This window comes from Anabrus simplex, chromosome 1 (assembly GCF_040414725.1).
Source record: "Anabrus simplex isolate iqAnaSimp1 chromosome 1, ASM4041472v1, whole genome shotgun sequence".
NCBI lineage: Eukaryota > Metazoa > Arthropoda > Insecta > Orthoptera > Tettigoniidae > Anabrus > Anabrus simplex.
Window position 1 is genome coordinate 1,190,949,716 of NC_090265.1, and position 18,894 is coordinate 1,190,968,609.

Genomic DNA, 18,894 nt, shown 5'->3' on the forward strand with positions numbered 1-18,894 from the left:
AGAACCTGGTAGCGACCTATTTCTAAGATTTATTAACTTAGAACTACAATTACAGATTTACACACACACACACACACACACACACACACAGATGATAGCCGAGATTACAACTTAAGCAAGTACACTCACAAGGTTCGCACTCTCTCTCTTAGTTTCTCACTGTTCTCACACTACACAGTTTTACACTCACACACAAGGTCCCGCGTCGCACGGCTACACGTTCTCTCCTTCACCGACAGTCCGCACTGTAGCACACTAGTCCGATAATCACGGCAGTTCACATACTTCACTATACTGGCAGTCGCTCACGACTGAACCACACCAACTTCTCACTCAGTCTAACTCTCACTGACTCCAGGCAGGTCGTTCCTCTCTTATATACCTGCGCTGGCTCTTCTAGAATTGTCCGGATGCCGGATGGATCCAGGAACATCGCGAGATGGAACACTCCAGATTAATCGTGGAGTCATTTCCATAGTCCTCGGCAACGGGACCGCGAGCGGAAGCGAGTGGGGCTGGCCTAGCACTAAAGCACTGCTAGTGATTGGCACAGTTGAGGCGTAAGGGGTGGGTCTATACGGTGCCGGGCCGGGCCCACTGCCAGTTGACATGGCGGACGCTATGACCATTACAGTATCTTGGTCATGATGTCCTCCACCTGCTTCTTAGGTGAAATCTTTTGAACTCCAAGTCTTCTTCAACAAGCTTCTTATGGATAAAGACATGTTGATGGCTATATGTTTAGTTCGACAATGAAACTCAGGGTTTTGCACCAACTTTACAGCTGTTGAATTGTCAATTTGTAAAACTGGAACATGAGGATACTTTGTAACTTCCAATGAATAACAGAGTTAGCCAAATTATTTCCTTCACAACGTCATTTGCAGCAACTAGTTCAGCCTTGGTGGTTAATGTTGCCATCATAGCTTGTTACTGACATGAAATAGATCCTCCTGTGCAGTTGATGACAACCCCAGATGTTGACCGACCTGTCTGCAAGCAGCCTCCAAAATGTGCATCACTGTAACAGTCTACACCTGTACCTCTCTTTGACTTATACAATTTTTCACATTCAGCCATCCCTGGTAAATAATGAAAAACCCTCTTCAATCTTAATACACCTTCAGTTGTAGCATTCTCAAGTGACCTGGACAAGACATTCATACTAAATGCCAGATCAGGTCTTGTCCAAAGCATTAAGTACATTCTTTGTTCGTACCAACTTCATACACCCTTGACTGTGGCCCCTTGAATTCTCCATACCAGAAGGCTGTTGACATATCAAACTGTGCAATATCCACACCTTTACTTGCAGCATGAATGGTGGTCATCTTCGTGAGTGGACTCAAGGCAGTGTTCTCCCCAGAAAGTTTCATCAGCTGGGTGGCAGGAATGAGTAGCTGGGCAGGGAATACTACGTAAAAAATGAATATGTTAAAATTTCAAAGCTTATTACCTTCAGGATGTAACAATAATATCAGATATGTAAACACCAACAACAAAATATAACTATTTTAGTGTTATTATCACGAACAAGACATAACAGAATATTTTGAACTTCTAGTGTTCTACTGCTTTTTTTTCTTTTTCTTTTTACAAATTGCTTTACGTCTCACCAACACAGATGGGTCTTACGGTGACAATGGAGTAGGAAGTGGCTAGGAGTTGGAAGCAAGTGGCTGTGGCCTTAATTAAGGTATGGCCCCAGCATTTGCCTGGTGAGGAAATGGGAATCCGCGGAAAACGATCTTCATGACTGCCAACATTGGGGTTCGACTATGGCTCATTCATAACCATGTAACATCGGAGGTTACTGTGGAGCACCATATGGGTTTGTGACGTCATGCGGAATCGAATGCTCACATGGGATTCCATTTTAATCCAGACACTGCTCGAGCACAACACTACATGACAGTCAAGCTAAACATTTAACCTCCGATGTAACTGAGACAAATATGCTGAAAATAATGAAGATTTATCATGTAAATAAACAGTTTTACAGTATTTACATTTTAATTTGGAGCACCCAGTGATTCAAATATGTACGAATATTTTGTAACTAGCAATTACCTAGGTTATGTTAGCTGGGCGACCTGTAAAAACAGCAGGGCGGTGCACCCATCAAAAAGGTCCTAGAGAGAACTCTGAAAGGTTTGACTGTTGTCAACACCTTCACACTGTTAAATATCCTGGCAACAAGTTGAGCCTTGTACTTATCTATACCATCATCTGCTTTGGTCTTCAGCTGAAAAACCCACTTACAGGGTATCACCCTGGCAGTTAAGTCATCAAAACCTATTTCTTTGTCCATTACTCTCTTCTATTTGAAGCTATGTTTGAGTGCATCTTCGAAAGTGTTGGTCGTGTTGATCGTGTTGATCGTGTCCTCTTGACACCTTCATGTACTTGTTGAAATATTGTGGCCCCTTCAAAGTCGAACAGTTTCTCAACCTGACACTTCGTTTCTTTTTGTAAGTTTTCTGAATATCATCGAGTTCTACTTTTGTACCAGTTCCATAGTCTTCTGAATCATTTTCGTTGAGGGTGTCTTCATTGCTGTCGACTGATATTCAAAGTCGTTTTGATTTGCCTCTCCCTTTTTAACATCTTAAACTGCCTCTTCTTACTTTTTCAGATCTTGAAACTATTGTGTAGTAGTGGTTATTGTGATTAGCTGCCAACCCCGGAGGCCTGGGTTCGATTCCCAGCTCTGCCATGAAATTTGAAAAGTGGTGTGAGGGCTGGAACAGGGTCCACTCGGACTCTGGAGGTTAACTGAGTAGAGGGAAGTTCGATTCCCACCTTAGCCATCCTCGAAGTGGTTTCTCGTGGTTTCCCACCTCTCTTCCACGCAAGTGCCAGGATGGTACCTAACTTAAGGCCACAGCTACTTTCTTCCCTCTTCCTTCGCCCCTGCCACATGGCCCCTGTTCAGCATAGCAGGTGAGGCCGCCGGGTCGAGGTACTGGTCTTCCACCCCAGTAATACCCTCCCGACCCAAAGTCTCACGCTCCAGGAGACGGATTAAGAAAGAGGAAGAAATAAACTGTAGTCTGACATGTTCAATACACCATCTTGCTTTTACTTCAAATTGCACATTTTTCTTTTATCTAGATCCTGAACTGTTCATCGCTATCATAGCTGATAAGATGTGCTTTCACAGCGCTCCTATCCATCTTCCTTCATTTTTGATCTGGAATGTGGGGAAACACAATGAACCAATTATCCTCAGATGTTTAGTTCAAGGATTTTACCTTGTCCACAACTTGTAAGGACTAACACCTTCTAATGATTTTCCTGTTCTGTTGAAAATGTAGACAGCTGTGTTAACTAACTCAGCCCATATTGCTTCCGGATAGGGGATGACTGGATTCAAACGCTTCAATGTTCTGGCCATCTCAACAACGGTCCTATTATCTCACATGGATCAATCTCCAAGTTAACAATGGAAAAATCATACCAATTTAAACAAACCAACTGACATAATACCGTCTTCACAAAGACACACACATGAGATGCTGTCAATTGTGTACACTTTTTTATTTACAAATTATATACACATTAATAGTTGCACATCAAATGAGCCACCATCTTGAATTCAATCGACTGCCACATTAGCACGCCAACCAACTACGGAACACTTGACATGATCACATGTAGTACCAACACAACATGAGTTCACATACTTAACTCGACTAACGACTCTCACTAACAACTTGACTCAACAACCCAGAAAAGTATGACACAACATGCTTTCTCGTATCTTCTCGAGTCTACAATAACCTCTATACAAATGAGTAGAACATTCTGTAAAACCCGAGTGACATCAGGACAAAGGTGCATTGTTCTAGACTCTTACCCTATGTTGCACAACATTACACTGGATTTATACATCACATTTACAGGTAATAATAAATAAATAAATAAATAAATATATTTAAACTTTATTGTGCACAAGTTGTGCATATTAGGATACATTATTTAATACAGAGGTCTATGACTGATTTCACATAGTTTTTACACGTCAGTACATGATATCTAGGGCCCGGATATTTTAAAAATGCATATGTGCATATGCAATTGCATATTTTGAACGTTAGAGCACATTCTGAACGTTGATGCATGTACAGGTATATTTTTCTCTTATGTGTGATTGATTATCTAAGATTTCTGAAGGAAATGAAAAATCTAATGAACTCTATATGTTGCACATCCCTTGACAACACGAGAAGCCTTCCCCTGATCAAGGAAAGGGTTCAGTGTTGCAATACAAGCAGGTAGACGGATAATGACCCATTTCACAACAGCTATTTCCTCCTTTCTGACCATCCTTTCTCCTTACAGTAGCCTCCCAAGGTTTGCTTAAACAAGTACGTTCATCTGTTAACTTGCTGGTCGTCTATTGCAGTGTTTTACCAGATTAAACTGTAAAAATGCCTAAAGATGAGGGCTCTACGTCTTTTTTAATTAAACAGTGGATATCAGGCAATAGTGACTATACAACTGACGGTAATGTACTATACTGTCAAATGTGCAACAAGAGTGTAAAATGTGATTAAAAAATTCAAACTGAACAGCATTCGGAAAGAACTTCACATCTGAGATCAAAAGATCAAAGTAAGAATACGCAACAGCTACTTTTAACCGACATGAAAACACGGTGTGAAGTTAGTATATTTTCTGCTGATACACTGACTGACAGAGCATATGCAACACCAAGAAGGAGTGGTTCGAAAGGGATGAAAGTTGGGGAAAAAACAGAGATGGCACGGACGAATAATTGATGTTTATTTCAAACCGATATGCAGGTTACACAATGCGCACGGCATCGACTCAGTAGGATGTAGAACCACCGCGAGTGGCGATGCACGCAAAAACACGTCGAGGTACAGAGTCAATAAGAGTGCGGATGGTGTCCTGAGGGATGGTTCTCCATTCTCTGTCAACCATTTGCCACAGTTGGTCGTCCGTACGAGGCTGGGGCAGAGTTTGCAAACGGCGTCCAATGAGATCCCACACGTGTTCGATTGGTGAGAGATCCGGAGAGTACGCTGGCCACAGAAGCATCTGTACACCTCGTAGAGCCTGTTGGGAGATGCGAGCAGTGTGTGGGCGGGCATTATCCTGCTGAAACAGAGCATTGGACAACCCCTGAAGGTACGGGAGTGCCACCGGCCGCAGCACATGCTGCACGTAGCGGTGGGCATTTAACGTGCCTTGAATACGCACTAGAGGTGACGTGGAATCATACGCAATAGCGCCCCAAACCATGATGCCGCGTTGTCTAGCGGTAGGGTGCTCCACAGTTACTGCCGGATTTGACCTTTCTCCACGCCGACGCCACACTCGTCTGCGGTGACTATCACTGACAGAACAGAAGCGTGACTCATCGGAGAACACGACGTTCCGCCATTTCCTCATCCAAGTCGCTCTAGCCCGGCAGCCTTCCCGGCCAGGCGTGCACGTCTATGCTGTGGAGTCAATGGTAGTCTTCTGAGCGGACGCCGGGAGTGCAGGCCTCCTTCAACCAATCGACGGGAAATTGTTCTGGTCGATATTGGAACAGCCAGGGTGTCTTGCACATGCTGAAGAATGGCGGTTGACGTGGCGTGCGGGGCTGCCACCGCTTGGCGGTGGATGCGCCGATCCTCGCGTGCTGACGTCACTCGGGCTGCGCCTGGACCCCTCGCACGTGCCACATGTCCCTGCGCCAACCATCTTCGCCACAGGCGCTGCACCGTGGACACATCCCTATGGGTATCGGCTGCGATTTGACGAAGCGACCAACCTGCCCTTCTCAGCCCGATCACCATACCCCTCGTAAAGTCGCCTGTCTGCTGGAAATGCCTCCGTTGACGGCGGCCTGGCATTCTTAGCTATACACGTGTCCTGTGGCACACGACAACACGTTCTACAATGACTGTCGGCTGAGAAATCACGGTACGAAGTGGGCCATTCGCCAACACCGTGTCCCATTTATCGTTCGCTACGTGCGCAGCACAGCGGCGCATTTCACATCATGAGCATACCTCAGTGACGTCAGTCTACCCTGCAATTGGCATAAAGTTCTGACCACTCCTTCTTGGTGTTGCATTTGCTCTGTCAGTCAGTGTATTTGTAAAGCTTTTGTATGCAGCAACATTCCACTGCATAAATTGAATAATCCACATACACGCTCGTTTCTTGAAAAGTATTGTGCTAATCAAAGGATACCAGATGAATCTACCGTTAAGAAGAACTATTTACTTTCACGGCACGCTTCTGTCGCCTTTCAATACGATCTGACATAGGAGGGAACTGTGTCTGGATATCGGCAGATGAAACAACTGATTCGTGTGACCTAGTGAATCGGAGAGTGATTGTTACAAAGTGCGCCTTTTAGTCACAGATACAGCCTCGTATATGTTGAAAGCTGGTCAGTCTCTTAGAGTATTTTTTCCAAATCTCATCCATGTCACATGTTTAGCCCATGCATTGCATCGTAATGCAGAAGAGATACGTACCCTCTTTTCATCTGTCAACAAAGTAATTTCAAGTGGGATAAAACTGTTCCTAAAAGCACCAGCTAGTGTACAGTTGTATAAAATTCATCTGTTCAGGTTTCTCTTCCGCCGGAAGCTGTTCTCACAAGATGGGGAACTTGGTTATCCACAGTATCGTTCTACCAGCAGAACTTTAATCAAGTGAAAGATGTAGTTAAAGGTATTGATGATAGTCATACTCCGTGTGTTCGTGAAGCAAAGTGCACATTTGAATCTGAAACTGTATATAAAAAGATCAGTTTCATCCATGTGCATTATTCGTCACTTTTGAAGGCAATTAAGGGCCTAAAAAGTCGTAGTGTACCCCTACACAAATCCATTCAGTTAATTCAAAACACCATTAGTTCTTTAAATGGTGTCTCTGGTGAAACTAGAGAAAAAGTTAAAAGGAAACTCAGTGAGGTGTAGGACTCAAACCTAGGACTGAAGAATATTCAATCCATAAGCAACTACATAAGTGGATTCAGTCAGGCTTTGCCATAAGAATGTTCCGAGCAGTCAGGGCCAGTGTACAAGTATTGCCCAGTTACGTCCGTCGATGTAGAACGATCATTTTCAGCGTATAAATTAATTCTGTCCAACAACAGAAAGTCATTGCCCCCTGAAAACATTGAAAAACTCTTGATAACCTACTGCAGGCATCATTTTGCTAGGAATTAAACATGTTTGTCAGTTTGACACTGAGTTGAAATTAAATAATAAGTCTGGTAAGTATATTTTGTTTTATTTTAGTGCATATTTTCAACATTTTTAGTGCGTATTGCATGCATTTTTTGGAGTTTTTAGTGCATATGTATCCGAGCCCTAGTGATATTGGTCACAATGTTTTCCACAGAGTTCACATATGCACATCGAGTCCGGGTTGTGGTATGTCTTCGTCCTGCAGATTATGTGATGGTAGCCGTGGACTGCCATTGAATTTACAAAGTGTCTCAGCTCCTGGTTTGTGCCGGTCCATGCTCTGTTCATCATAGCCTCTGAGAAGCAGAACTCTGGCCATATCTAATAAATTATATACTATTAATTATGTGTTCTTACATTAAATAAAGTTGTATTAATAAACATACAGTAGAAGTATTAAGACATAACCTCACATGTTCTGAACTTGTCCTCGGACACTCCCAGCACTAAAAGCCATACACCATTACATTAACATGTTCTGCTACACAAGACAGATCATACAACACACAAATAATAAATAATACGACCATAATTTATACCAAATAAAGTCCATACTGACACCTGTCGTACATAACTATGTGCAGTAGAAGTCCACTATAACGAGTACGGTATATAACGAGAACTCCGCTATAGCGACGATTGTTTTCTGTCCCTTCAAAATTCCTATATTAAACTGTGTATCGTCCTTTGGTTACAGCGAGAGCCCCATCACTGACGCATCCGTTATTACAAGCGATTAAGCACGCACAAGATTTTTCCGTTTCCGATATTTATGCACCCAGCGATGATATTGCATGCGATCGATTACCTTCGGTATCATTTCCTTGCTATGTGCACTAGCGAGTTCTCTCATCGCCATTCGAAGGCGATGTCAGAGTCGATTAGTAATACCCGTCGACTGCTGTTCCATAAAGAAAATAATAAATTCGTAATAAATGTGTAAATAATGTGTCCGATAATGCTTGTTAACTCGTTAAAAATTAAGGCTGACTAAACGACCACTTAATTTTGAGGCTAAATACTGCAATTAAGTAAGAATGAGATACACTTCGAAATGTGGCAGAGTGCTTAATTGATTTCAGATGTCAGTTTATATTTTCTCACATCTGGTTAAATTACGAAAGGCTATTATGAAAATGTATAGCGAGAAGGTTATCATTTCTCTACTGGCGCTTGAAGTGTGTTTTCATCATACGTATAGTATGGTTAAGTTTGGATAGGTGACACCGTTTGAATAAGAAAACTGAAACGTTTGCAACAAAATGCGATCGATCATCTTTGGTACGGTATAGTTTTCTCACTTTGTGCATTTGCGAGCTCTCTCATCGACATTCAAAGGCGATGTTGGAATTGATTACTAATGCCCATCGACTGCTGTTCTCTGAAGAAAATTCGAAATGAAAGAGGAGAACATGTTTTTGTAATAAATGAGTAAATAACGTGGCCGATAGCAGTTGTTAACTCGTTAAAAAGAATGACTGAAGTAAACGATGTCTTGATTTGAATGTTATATGCGGAAGTTAAGTAAGAATGTGATACACTCAAGATATGGCAGAGTACATCACGGATTTCAGAGGATATTTCATATCTTCTCGCGTCTAGTTAAATTTCGGAAAGGCTATTTACATGTTAATTTTTCGCGAGTAGATTATCATTTCTCTACATGCGTTTCAAATATCTTTTCATGATACATATACGGTTACATTAGGTGACGCCGTTTGAAGAAGAAAACTGAAGTGTTTGCCACAGAAACCTCTGGAGTGATACTGTATTTCTCCGAATTCAAGACTTTTTTCTCAGAATCTCGTGCGAAAACTCAAGGGTTGTCTTGCATTCGCGGCCTAACTGTAAGTTAATGGATACCACTGGCAACTACCGCAGTAACTACGCTGCTTCTTTTCACACGCGCACAAAACTCGTTGACAATAAACGACCGGCTCTTTACTATAGCCTACATCGCTATCCGCGACAACCGGTTGTACAATGCTTGTGTGTAACGTCACTGGATCTCAGGAAATAGTGAAGAAAATATGACGTTCTATTAGTTTCTACAAAAACATTTCTCAAATCTGCAGAGTGGCATTAAAACATGCGAGCCTTCGAATTCTTAGAAAGGCCATGGCTACTCAGTGGCAGAGTTATAATGCGTCTATTGTACTTGACGCTTAGTAAAATTAAGTTTTATAGACAGCAGGAATATTTTCTTGACGGATATTTGTATTGTAAAGATACGTGGAAAAGGTATTGCCGGAAAATTTTCAACGGGTTCTAGTCGATATTATGATGCCAATTTTACTGTAAGTTAATGGTTATTAAACACTTGTAAATTTAGAGTAATTGTGCAGCCGCAAGAAAATACGGCATAGGCCTAACTAAAGCCAATATTTGGCGTTAGCGTGAAGACAAAGAGCTAAAAGAAAATGCATACTGTAAAAAAAATGCATTCAGTGGTCCGCAACAAGGACGCTTTAAAGAAGTCAAAGATGAAATTGTGAGGTATGTGCACGAAAAACGCAAGGGCGGAATGGCCATACCGTGGAGCAATAAACTCGTTCGTTGACTTTCAACGTCCGCGGTTAGGCCTATACATCGCCAGCCGCTGCATTTGGCTGAACCCGGCAAGCGGGACGTGTAGCGGTAGCCGGTTATATCTGACGCTGAGTAAAATTAACAGTTTTATAGACAGCAAGAATACTTTCCTGATGGATCGTCGTATTGTAGAGACGCATGGAATAGGTATTGCTGGAAAATTTTCAACGGGTTCTCTTTGGTATTATGATGCCAATTTTAAGTTAATGGTCTATAAACCCGCAGAAATAACGAAAAATTGTGCAGCCGCAAAAAAAAAAAAAATTGCATAATGAAAGTTAATGTTCGGCATCTAAAAATAGTCTAAAAAGGCGTAGGTCTTCTGTACAACAAAGGCATTCATATAATTTTACAAAGTACTTTTTGAGCCTGATTTAAATTTTTGAAGGAAAAAGTGGGGTTCATCTTGGATTCGGAGAAATACGGTACTATCTTTTTCAGAATAAAATTAAACATACACTTTCACGTAGGATCGGATTTCGAAAAACAACAAAAAAGTAAGCCGGTGTGGATATCATCTGCGGAAATGCAAGTTTTGAACAAATGCATTGCCGTTTCATACCGATTTTAATGTATATGGGGGATTTCCCGACTTTTATACAAAAATCGGATATAACGACAATCCGTTATAGCGAGTAAATTTTTCGCTATTATGAATTCTCGCTATAACGGACTTCTACTGTAGATAATAATAATACCACCACCTACTATTTACCCATGGGTTTAGAGAATTGTTTCCAAGTTATACTAGTCCATTACACACTTGCATCAATACATCAGGTAGGATTGCTAACTATACAATTCCAAATATCTTACACAAATCTTGTCATATTTTAAATATTGGGAAAGAACAAACAAGTGATAAATCAAGTCATCTATAGAAAGATGGGAATGAACAGAATAAACATGGCAGGTTAGCACTGGAAGAGGGCACAACAGAAAAGGAGATAAGGACAAAAATGAAAATACAGAAGGACTAGGGCAATCTCTACATTTAAATCTTCAAATCCATGTCACTTCACATTCCAGAAAATTTTAAAAGCATTTAATTTTTAATGTCATCTTAAATGTTTAGTTGTTGCTTACTTTGTGGGCTAGGAGTATTTTAGTCATCAGAACTACATATTCAGTCTATTAGTGAATTCTGATAGATAACAGGATGTGTTATTCAAGTCAATAATTGATTTCCTGTAAATAAGTAACCAAAATCAGGCTGTGCAGCCAATACAGCAGCATGGCATGCATTTGCAAATGCTTTCATCTTTCCATTAAATTTCTCTTGAATAGGGTGAGAGTCTAGAACAACGCACCTTTGTCCTGATGTCACTCGAGTTTTACAGAATATTCTATTCGATTATAAAACTTACTTCCGAGACTAAAAGCACCGGTATATTTAAACAATAACTACAAGAACATAAAGAGACCAAAAGTATTAATAGATAATGATCATTTCATTCAAATAGATAACAATCAGAAATATTTTACAGAGTAAACAAAGTAAAAATGTATGACCAGACTTACCTTCCCTGTGACGCTGGAGAGCAGAGTCGTAACCCCTACTGTATGATGGCATGTCACTTGTTGAATTGTAATTGCTTGTGCTTGTAGATGTATGACGAAGTTGAGTGTCACTCCTATGGAAAGTCAACATCAGTGATAACAATAGATTAAAATTTAAAATTATTCATAACACAAACTAATTCAACGTGAAAGGTAGTAGTCTTATAAACTATGTTACAACTAATTCTTTCCATAACAACTACACACAAGAATATAATACTCTGATTCCCACAAAAACCGTACTTCAACCTCCATGAATTCTTTAAAATATATTCTATTACTGGAAAGGAAATATTATTCATATTTTACACATATTCATATAGCTTGCAAATTAAAGATAATGATAGTTGTTATATAACTTGCAAGTGAAGATTTTAGTTCATATTTAATTGGAAGTTGACAGTGGTTTTATTTCACCTTCATGAAAGTCTTAAAAGAAAGCATTTCTCCTTTAATGCAAACTTCAAGAAATAAAGGAAAACACAATGTTCTAAATCCTTTTTAAGTGTACAGTAATACTAATATTGAAATTACAATCTTAAAACATTTTCAATGTGATTCTAATGATAAACCAGTACCAAAGAAGCTTTCCACTTGAGTATTCTGCCAGCCTACCCTCTAGAATGAGAAGTATTATCTCTTTCTTCTACAGGATATCATATTAATCTTAGTCAAATTCCATCTCAGTACGTGTATGTTGAATATTCAACGCAAAGGCTAGTTTGATCCTCAAGAGCTGTCATAGAAGACCTAAGCATCACTGAAAAGGCATACTAGGGATATGAGAAGTGAGGTAATTTCCCGTTACTTTCCAAACTGAGAAGTTGCTATTACACGTCAGTCTGCCAAGCCCATTGAAATGCATGCACTAACTGACCCTGTGAGTGACATTTTGAAACTATTCATAATAGGGGCTGGCTGGCATTATTAGCATTGCTCATACCTCAGTCACTTTCATACTGTCAAAGCCACGGATGAGACAGACAGGTTTAAAAGTAACAAATTTAATCCAGCCCATACCAGAAGCCATAATGTACTGAAAACACTAGATCTCACCACCAAAAGCATGCTTATCTCGGTAAGATGCACAGAATACAGTATAATATACAATAACTATTATCCTGCTAATTTTTAAATAATATGACTACTTTAAAAGTGAAAGGGTAATTTCTTCAGGCTCCCTCTTACAAATTTCTTCCCTTAAAATCACACAATTTATTTCTAGCCTAGTATTCAGTACAGTTTGCTTTTACTTAAATACGAAGGTTCCACTAAATTATATTCAGTTGTTTCAAGTGATGCCATAACAAATGAACATGAAACCTTGGCTAGCCTACAACAAGAATGAAAGACGACATCAAAATTTAAAATACAGAGGGAGAAAACTTAATTAATGGAGACACCACAACTATAAAGTATATTCCTTCATCACTAATCTTTCAGGTGGAGATGTTTCACAAGATATTTTCAGGCACATAAGGTTGAAAATTTTCACTCGTAACAATACATCTATAATTAAAAGAAGAAGTTTAACCTGTAAGGGCTGCTACTAGTCTTTGTTGTGGACCGAGAAGTTGTACTGGAGGTTGATATTCCCACATGACGACGAGCTGTTTCAAAGCCACCGCTGTGGTAGGCAAGGGCTGATCGCTGTGAACAAAATGACACAGATGGTATAAAATCATTAGAATAGAATAGAACAGAATAAAATAATATTGAAATAATTCATAAAAATTACAAAACATTTCTTCTTTCCACTTGATGACAAAATACTGCTCTTATAAGATTTCGTAGAAATTTACATTAGAATACTATAAAGCAATGGTATATATCCAGTTCTAAATTCTGCAGATAATAAACAGTGATATGAGGAAGAATGTGTATTATATTTATCCATAATGCATAGTTTGTAGCAGCATATGTCTGAGGCCTAGCCTGTCTACCCTCATATAAAAGAGAGGCTTTATATTTTAAAAAATTCAAAACTGCTTTCTTAAAAATACACTATTTCAATTAATTGAACAGATCATAAACTAATTTGTTTATGATTACTGTTGTTGATATAATCATTAATGATAAAAATGAGTAGAAAAGTGCCTTTTCCAATCATAAATATGTTTCATAAAAAAATACAGTAAAACCTCGTTAAGATGTTTCTGAAGGGGACAAGGAAAAAGAGTGTGTTAAGCAAGAAAACGTACTACCAAATACATAAATAAAATTATCAAACAGGGATATGGAAGCAATAGATACGATTTTTTCAATATCAGGGCATTTTACGTTGTGTATCTGTGGGTACAGTGAAAACTATATCTACCATTTCTAAAGATGACAAGAGAGTATTAATAGGTGTGAAAAACATGAGAGAACAAATACAGTATGAAAACCTTTTATGCTGGCGCTTATAAAAGATGTGAAAACCACCAGAAACAAATATGAAAACATATGCATGAGGGCCCATAAAAATATCAAAATAGCTATTATAGCAGATTACACTCTTTCTAAAACAAATGTTAGTAGAAGCTTCTTATTTCAGACCAGCGGGTTATTAAACATCACTTATGGTCACGATCTTAGACAATGAATCGGAGGTTACACTTGACCATGTGCGACTGCGAGAGAATGAAGTCAGCCCCTCAACACAAAATATATTTCAAACTTCTGAATGAAGTGCGAAATACAGTAGAAGTCTGTTATAGCCAGAATTTAAAATGGCGAAAAATTTACTTGCTATAGTGGAGTGTCGTTATATCCGATTTTTGTAAAAGTTGGGGGGATAAACACACACATGTTAAAATCAGTATGTAACGGCAGTCTGTTTGTTCGTTTGCAGATTTCCATACTACGGCTTACTCGTAAGTTATTTTTCTAATTCAGAGACAACACGAACACGTATTTTCAATTTCATTCAGAAACATTTGAGTAGTATCACTCCAGTGGCTTCTGTGGCAAACATTTCAATTTTCTTATTCAAACAGAGTCACCTAAACCAACTTAACCTCATATGTATCATGAAAACACATTTCAAGCACCAGTAGAATAATGATAACCTTTTCGCTATAAATTACGCGGGAATAGCCTTTCCAAAATTTAACCAGATGCAAGAAAATACAGTGAAGCTTCGTAGTTCCTATTCATGTCATATTAAATCTATTTAGAAATGCCTCATTTATCGCATCACAAATTTCCGTTGTTACCGCTCAGTACGATCACATTTTTCGCAGGCTTGAAATAATAAATTCTTTGTCATCCCTTGTGAAACAAACTTGAATTCCAACACAGATTAGAGCTCTTGCCACAGGAGGCAGGTCGGGGAAACTTAAGCGAAAATGGGAAATGGTCTTGAATTCTGGAACTTAATATATAGATAGATTTAATATGATGTCATGTTTAATTCTAATTTGGCTGAAGATGGCCAATAAGTGGCTGAAACTAGTCCCAAGACTTATGTAATATCATCTACTTGATATATTGTATTGAAAATTATTTTCAATAATTTTTATAATTACACTTCAATACGGAACAAAAATGAAATTTATAGCTTATAATGCCTTAAAGAAGTCAAAAATCAAATTGTGAGGATTGTGCAGGAAAATTGCAAGGGAAAATGGCCATACCACAGCGCAGTAAACTCTTTTGTTGACCTTCAACGTCCGTAATTAGGCCTATACACTGCTAGCTGCTGAAGTTGGCCGAATCCGGCAAGCGAGACATGCGTGTAGCGGCCGGATGTAGCTGACGCTGAGTGAAAGTAACAGTTTTACAGACAGCAAGAATATTTTCCTGATGGATCATCGTACTGTAGAGACGCATGGAATAGATACTGCCGGCAAATTTTCAACGGGTTCTCTTCGATATTATGATGGCAATTTTAAGTTAATGGTTATTAAACCAGTGGAAATAAAGAATAATTGTGCAGCCATAAAAAATATACAGCATAACTACAGCCAATGTTCAGCATTGGCGTGAAGACAAAGATAATCTAAACATGTGTACTGTACAAGAAAGACATGCATATGATTTTACAAAATACTTTTTTTAAGCCTGATTTAAATTTTTTGAAGGAAAAAGTGAGGGTCGTATTGCATTTACAGTCGTTTTGGATAAAATTAAACACACACTTTCACGTAGCATCAGATTTCGCAAAATAACAAACATGTAAGTCGTGGTGTGGATACCATCCGTGGAAATGCAAGTTTTGAACAAGCTGATTGCCATTTCATATTGATTTTAATATGTATGGGGGTTTTCCCAACTTTTACAAAAAAATTGGATATAATGACAATCCGCTATAGTGAGTAAATTTTCCACCGTTATGATTCTCGCTATAGCGGATTCTTCTGTAATTGTTTCATCTTATTGCAAGATTAAGGCATTTCAAAAAAAAATTCATTTCATATTTTAACAATACAGCATTAATAGATTGTAGACTGATTCAAGTTTTATCAGTGGAGATGATTGTGAAAGAACAAAGAGGATGTAAACATTCATGAGTTTGGTTTTGTTTACAAGGTCAGAGTGATAAGAATAGTGTGCCTGAAGAAATACCAATCTGCTAGAAGGTGGTCCCAGCCTAACACGCTGTAACAAAACAGAGTTGAAATATTCTTTAAAAAATTGATTTTTTAATGTACTATATTTACTTGCATATTTAACACACATTTTTGACTAAAAATACAGGCAAATAGTATGGTTGTTCACATTACTTGTGTAATTCTGACATACAAAAAATGTACTTACAAACAAAGGACTGTACATCAAATATATCGTCGGCGTTCTGGCAGAAGTTACCAAGTCCAAAAACATAGTTATGAGGTAAATGGGCTTTAAGAAATCAGTGATATATGATTCTATATTACTGCGAGGTTATCGCACCTTTTGGGCTAGTTCTTTTTGCAATGCCTTCTACTATGTTACATATTAAGTGATTAAGTCCACTCAGTCACTTTTCCTGGACGTCAATCTTCAAAAATGGACTTCACATTAGAGGGTAGGGTACCCGTACCCCCTAAATGGTTCATTCTATTAAAATAACAACCACGCCATCGTGTAGAATGTGTTTTGTTTACTCCAGTAGTGCATTTAACTAAAATTCGTAAAAAAAAAAAATTAAAAAAAGGGATTTAGTTACTTCTGCCTGAATGCCAACAATATACAGGCAATCATTAAGAAACAAAAAAATGATCACCATCTGTTGTATAATTTTCACATAAGTTTTCTTCTAAACAGTTGAGAACATAAGTTTACATCTGACAAGTTGAATACATGGGTCCAAAATAGTCTAAGCGTAGGGGAAAACAATTCTTCCCACTGCGAGTTGATAAAAACACTCAAAGCAAAATAAATACAAATTAGCTAACAGTATATCCATCGTTACACAATAATATCATGTATTACAGAAGTTCCTCTTCTACTTGTGAATACTTACCAGGTTTTGGGTTGTAAAATGTTTTACAACACTTGTTGGTAGTTTGAAGTGAATTTTTCTGTTTCCACCAGTATCATGCATTGTACTCAGATACTGAAAACTTACAGCCCGCAGCCCTATTCACATGAACCTCGATATAAAAGATTAGCACAAGTTTATATGATGCATTATTACTTACATACTTGCTCACTGTGGATTTGATAACAAAAACAGTAACAAGAACACTGAACACACCCAAAGTACACATATAGACTATATGTTTGTAACAGACTGTAGAGAATGTTAGTGCTGACTCAAACAATGAACTAGTTGAGAACAGTAATTTTGAAATAGCAGTTTTTAAAATGGAAAGACTACTACTGCCATCTATATCACCTCGAACTAATAATATCAGGGTGCGTAAATGATGCGATTGCAAGAATTATGCAAGTAAATACGGTAATTACCAACCAAGGGACCCACATTGTAAGCAAATTAAAACTTTTGAAAATCAGAAGTAAAAAAATATGTCAGAAATGATGTATTCTTATCCTGGTTTGCAATACTGATTGTGGGTAACAGACTATGCTTTTCCATGGCTGTTAAGTTGAATTAGAATGTATATATTTTCTCTACTGTCTGAAGGTCTCAGATATATGCTGTATTTTCATTAATATACTGTCATAAAAAAATAAAAAACAGAAGTAAGTTTAATAGTAAATTATAGAAAAGAAATTTGAAGTGATATTATGAAATGAAAGAAAAAAGTATAAAAAGTATGAACTCACTGATGTTTGTGTATTGACAATTTGGCTGCTACCACCAGTAACCTCCGATGTTTCCAGCGGAACCTTCTTGCCAAGGCAGCGCAAAATCGATATATACAGATTGCGCCTCACTCGACTGTTGAGAAAGCAATAGCCCACAAGTGCAAACAGGGCATGGACTAGGACTGCCACAGACAGCAAATAGGAGAGCAGAGGAATGTTCTCACTGACGGTCAGAACACAGAGTACCCAAGCCATTCCAAGCAGGGGCAGAGAGATCACGGATAACCACAACAGGGTCCTAGATAATACCATTGAACAAAAATTAACAATTATATAGCAAATAATTCTTAAAATTTAAAAGTTTTGTTACAATCCATCAATGTTTATTTCTGCTAATAAATTAGGCAGATTTGAAGATTAATTTTTGGTTCCTGTTTGAAATGAACTCCATTTCCAAAATATTCTGAAAAAAAAACTGTCTATTTTTAGAGAAGGATAATTAGGTATGGACCTACAGTGTATACAGAAATGTTGCCAAGGAGGTGGAAATCTAGAAAACAACATAACCATTATATTTACTTTTCCCAATTAGTTAAATACTCACCGCAAGTTGCCAAAACCCATAATGTGATCTTTCAGGGTAAAAGCAGCTCGAATGGAGAAAACCAAAACACCAAGGTTCAGTAGCACAACCACACAAACAGGGCCGATAAGACTCCACACCACAGACTCATAGATGGACAACCAACAACTGCATGAAAATGAGAAATAAGAAATATTTAAAGTGATACAGAGACTGCTACAATTTGCAGGTGAGATCACCAAAATCTTTATTTGTTTAATTTCATAGATCAAATACAGAGGATGATTCTAACAAGGGAACATATCTATTGCATTCCACTCAGGTTTTAAGGAGACATGCTTCATTTTTAAGCTTTCATAGGTCTGAATTTGAAATATCATTCAAAATGTGAAATTTAATTGAACTACGCAAAAGATTGGAATTAAGAAAATATAATCAACTTATGTAGATTGTTAACTCAGATAACGGATTAGCTATCACAGCTGTATTGGCCCAGTTACTAGTGTTGTAGCAGGAAGTCCAGGATTGAATTCTACATGGTATGTTTTCCCCCTCATGTTAAAAAAAAATTCTTTTATAAATACCACAACAGGATGTAAATGGATCAGAGAAGTAAGAGAGGATCTGAAGGAAATAGGCCTTACAACAGAAGACACCAAAAATAAGATAAAATTGAATACAAAACTCAAGAATACAAACCTCCGCTTTACCCTTACACAAAACAAACCAACAACACGCACATTTTCAACTGAGGAAAGGGCA

General features: G+C 38.3%; 1 protein-coding gene across 1 annotated transcript in view; it reads right to left on the reverse strand.

Annotated features, from left to right (window-relative positions):
- Positions 1-18,894, reverse strand: part of stan (Protocadherin-like wing polarity protein stan) — a 302,411-nt gene that overhangs the window by 47,668 nt on the left and 235,849 nt on the right. The window contains exons 35-38 of the mRNA XM_067138004.2: positions 18,154-18,300; positions 17,568-17,847; positions 12,907-13,022; positions 11,334-11,446 (exon numbers count right to left, since the gene is read on the reverse strand). Coding sequence (XP_066994105.2) covers positions 11,334-11,446; positions 12,907-13,022; positions 17,568-17,847; positions 18,154-18,300 — 656 coding nt within the window. The remainder of the gene's footprint in view (positions 1-11,333; positions 11,447-12,906; positions 13,023-17,567; positions 17,848-18,153; positions 18,301-18,894) is intronic.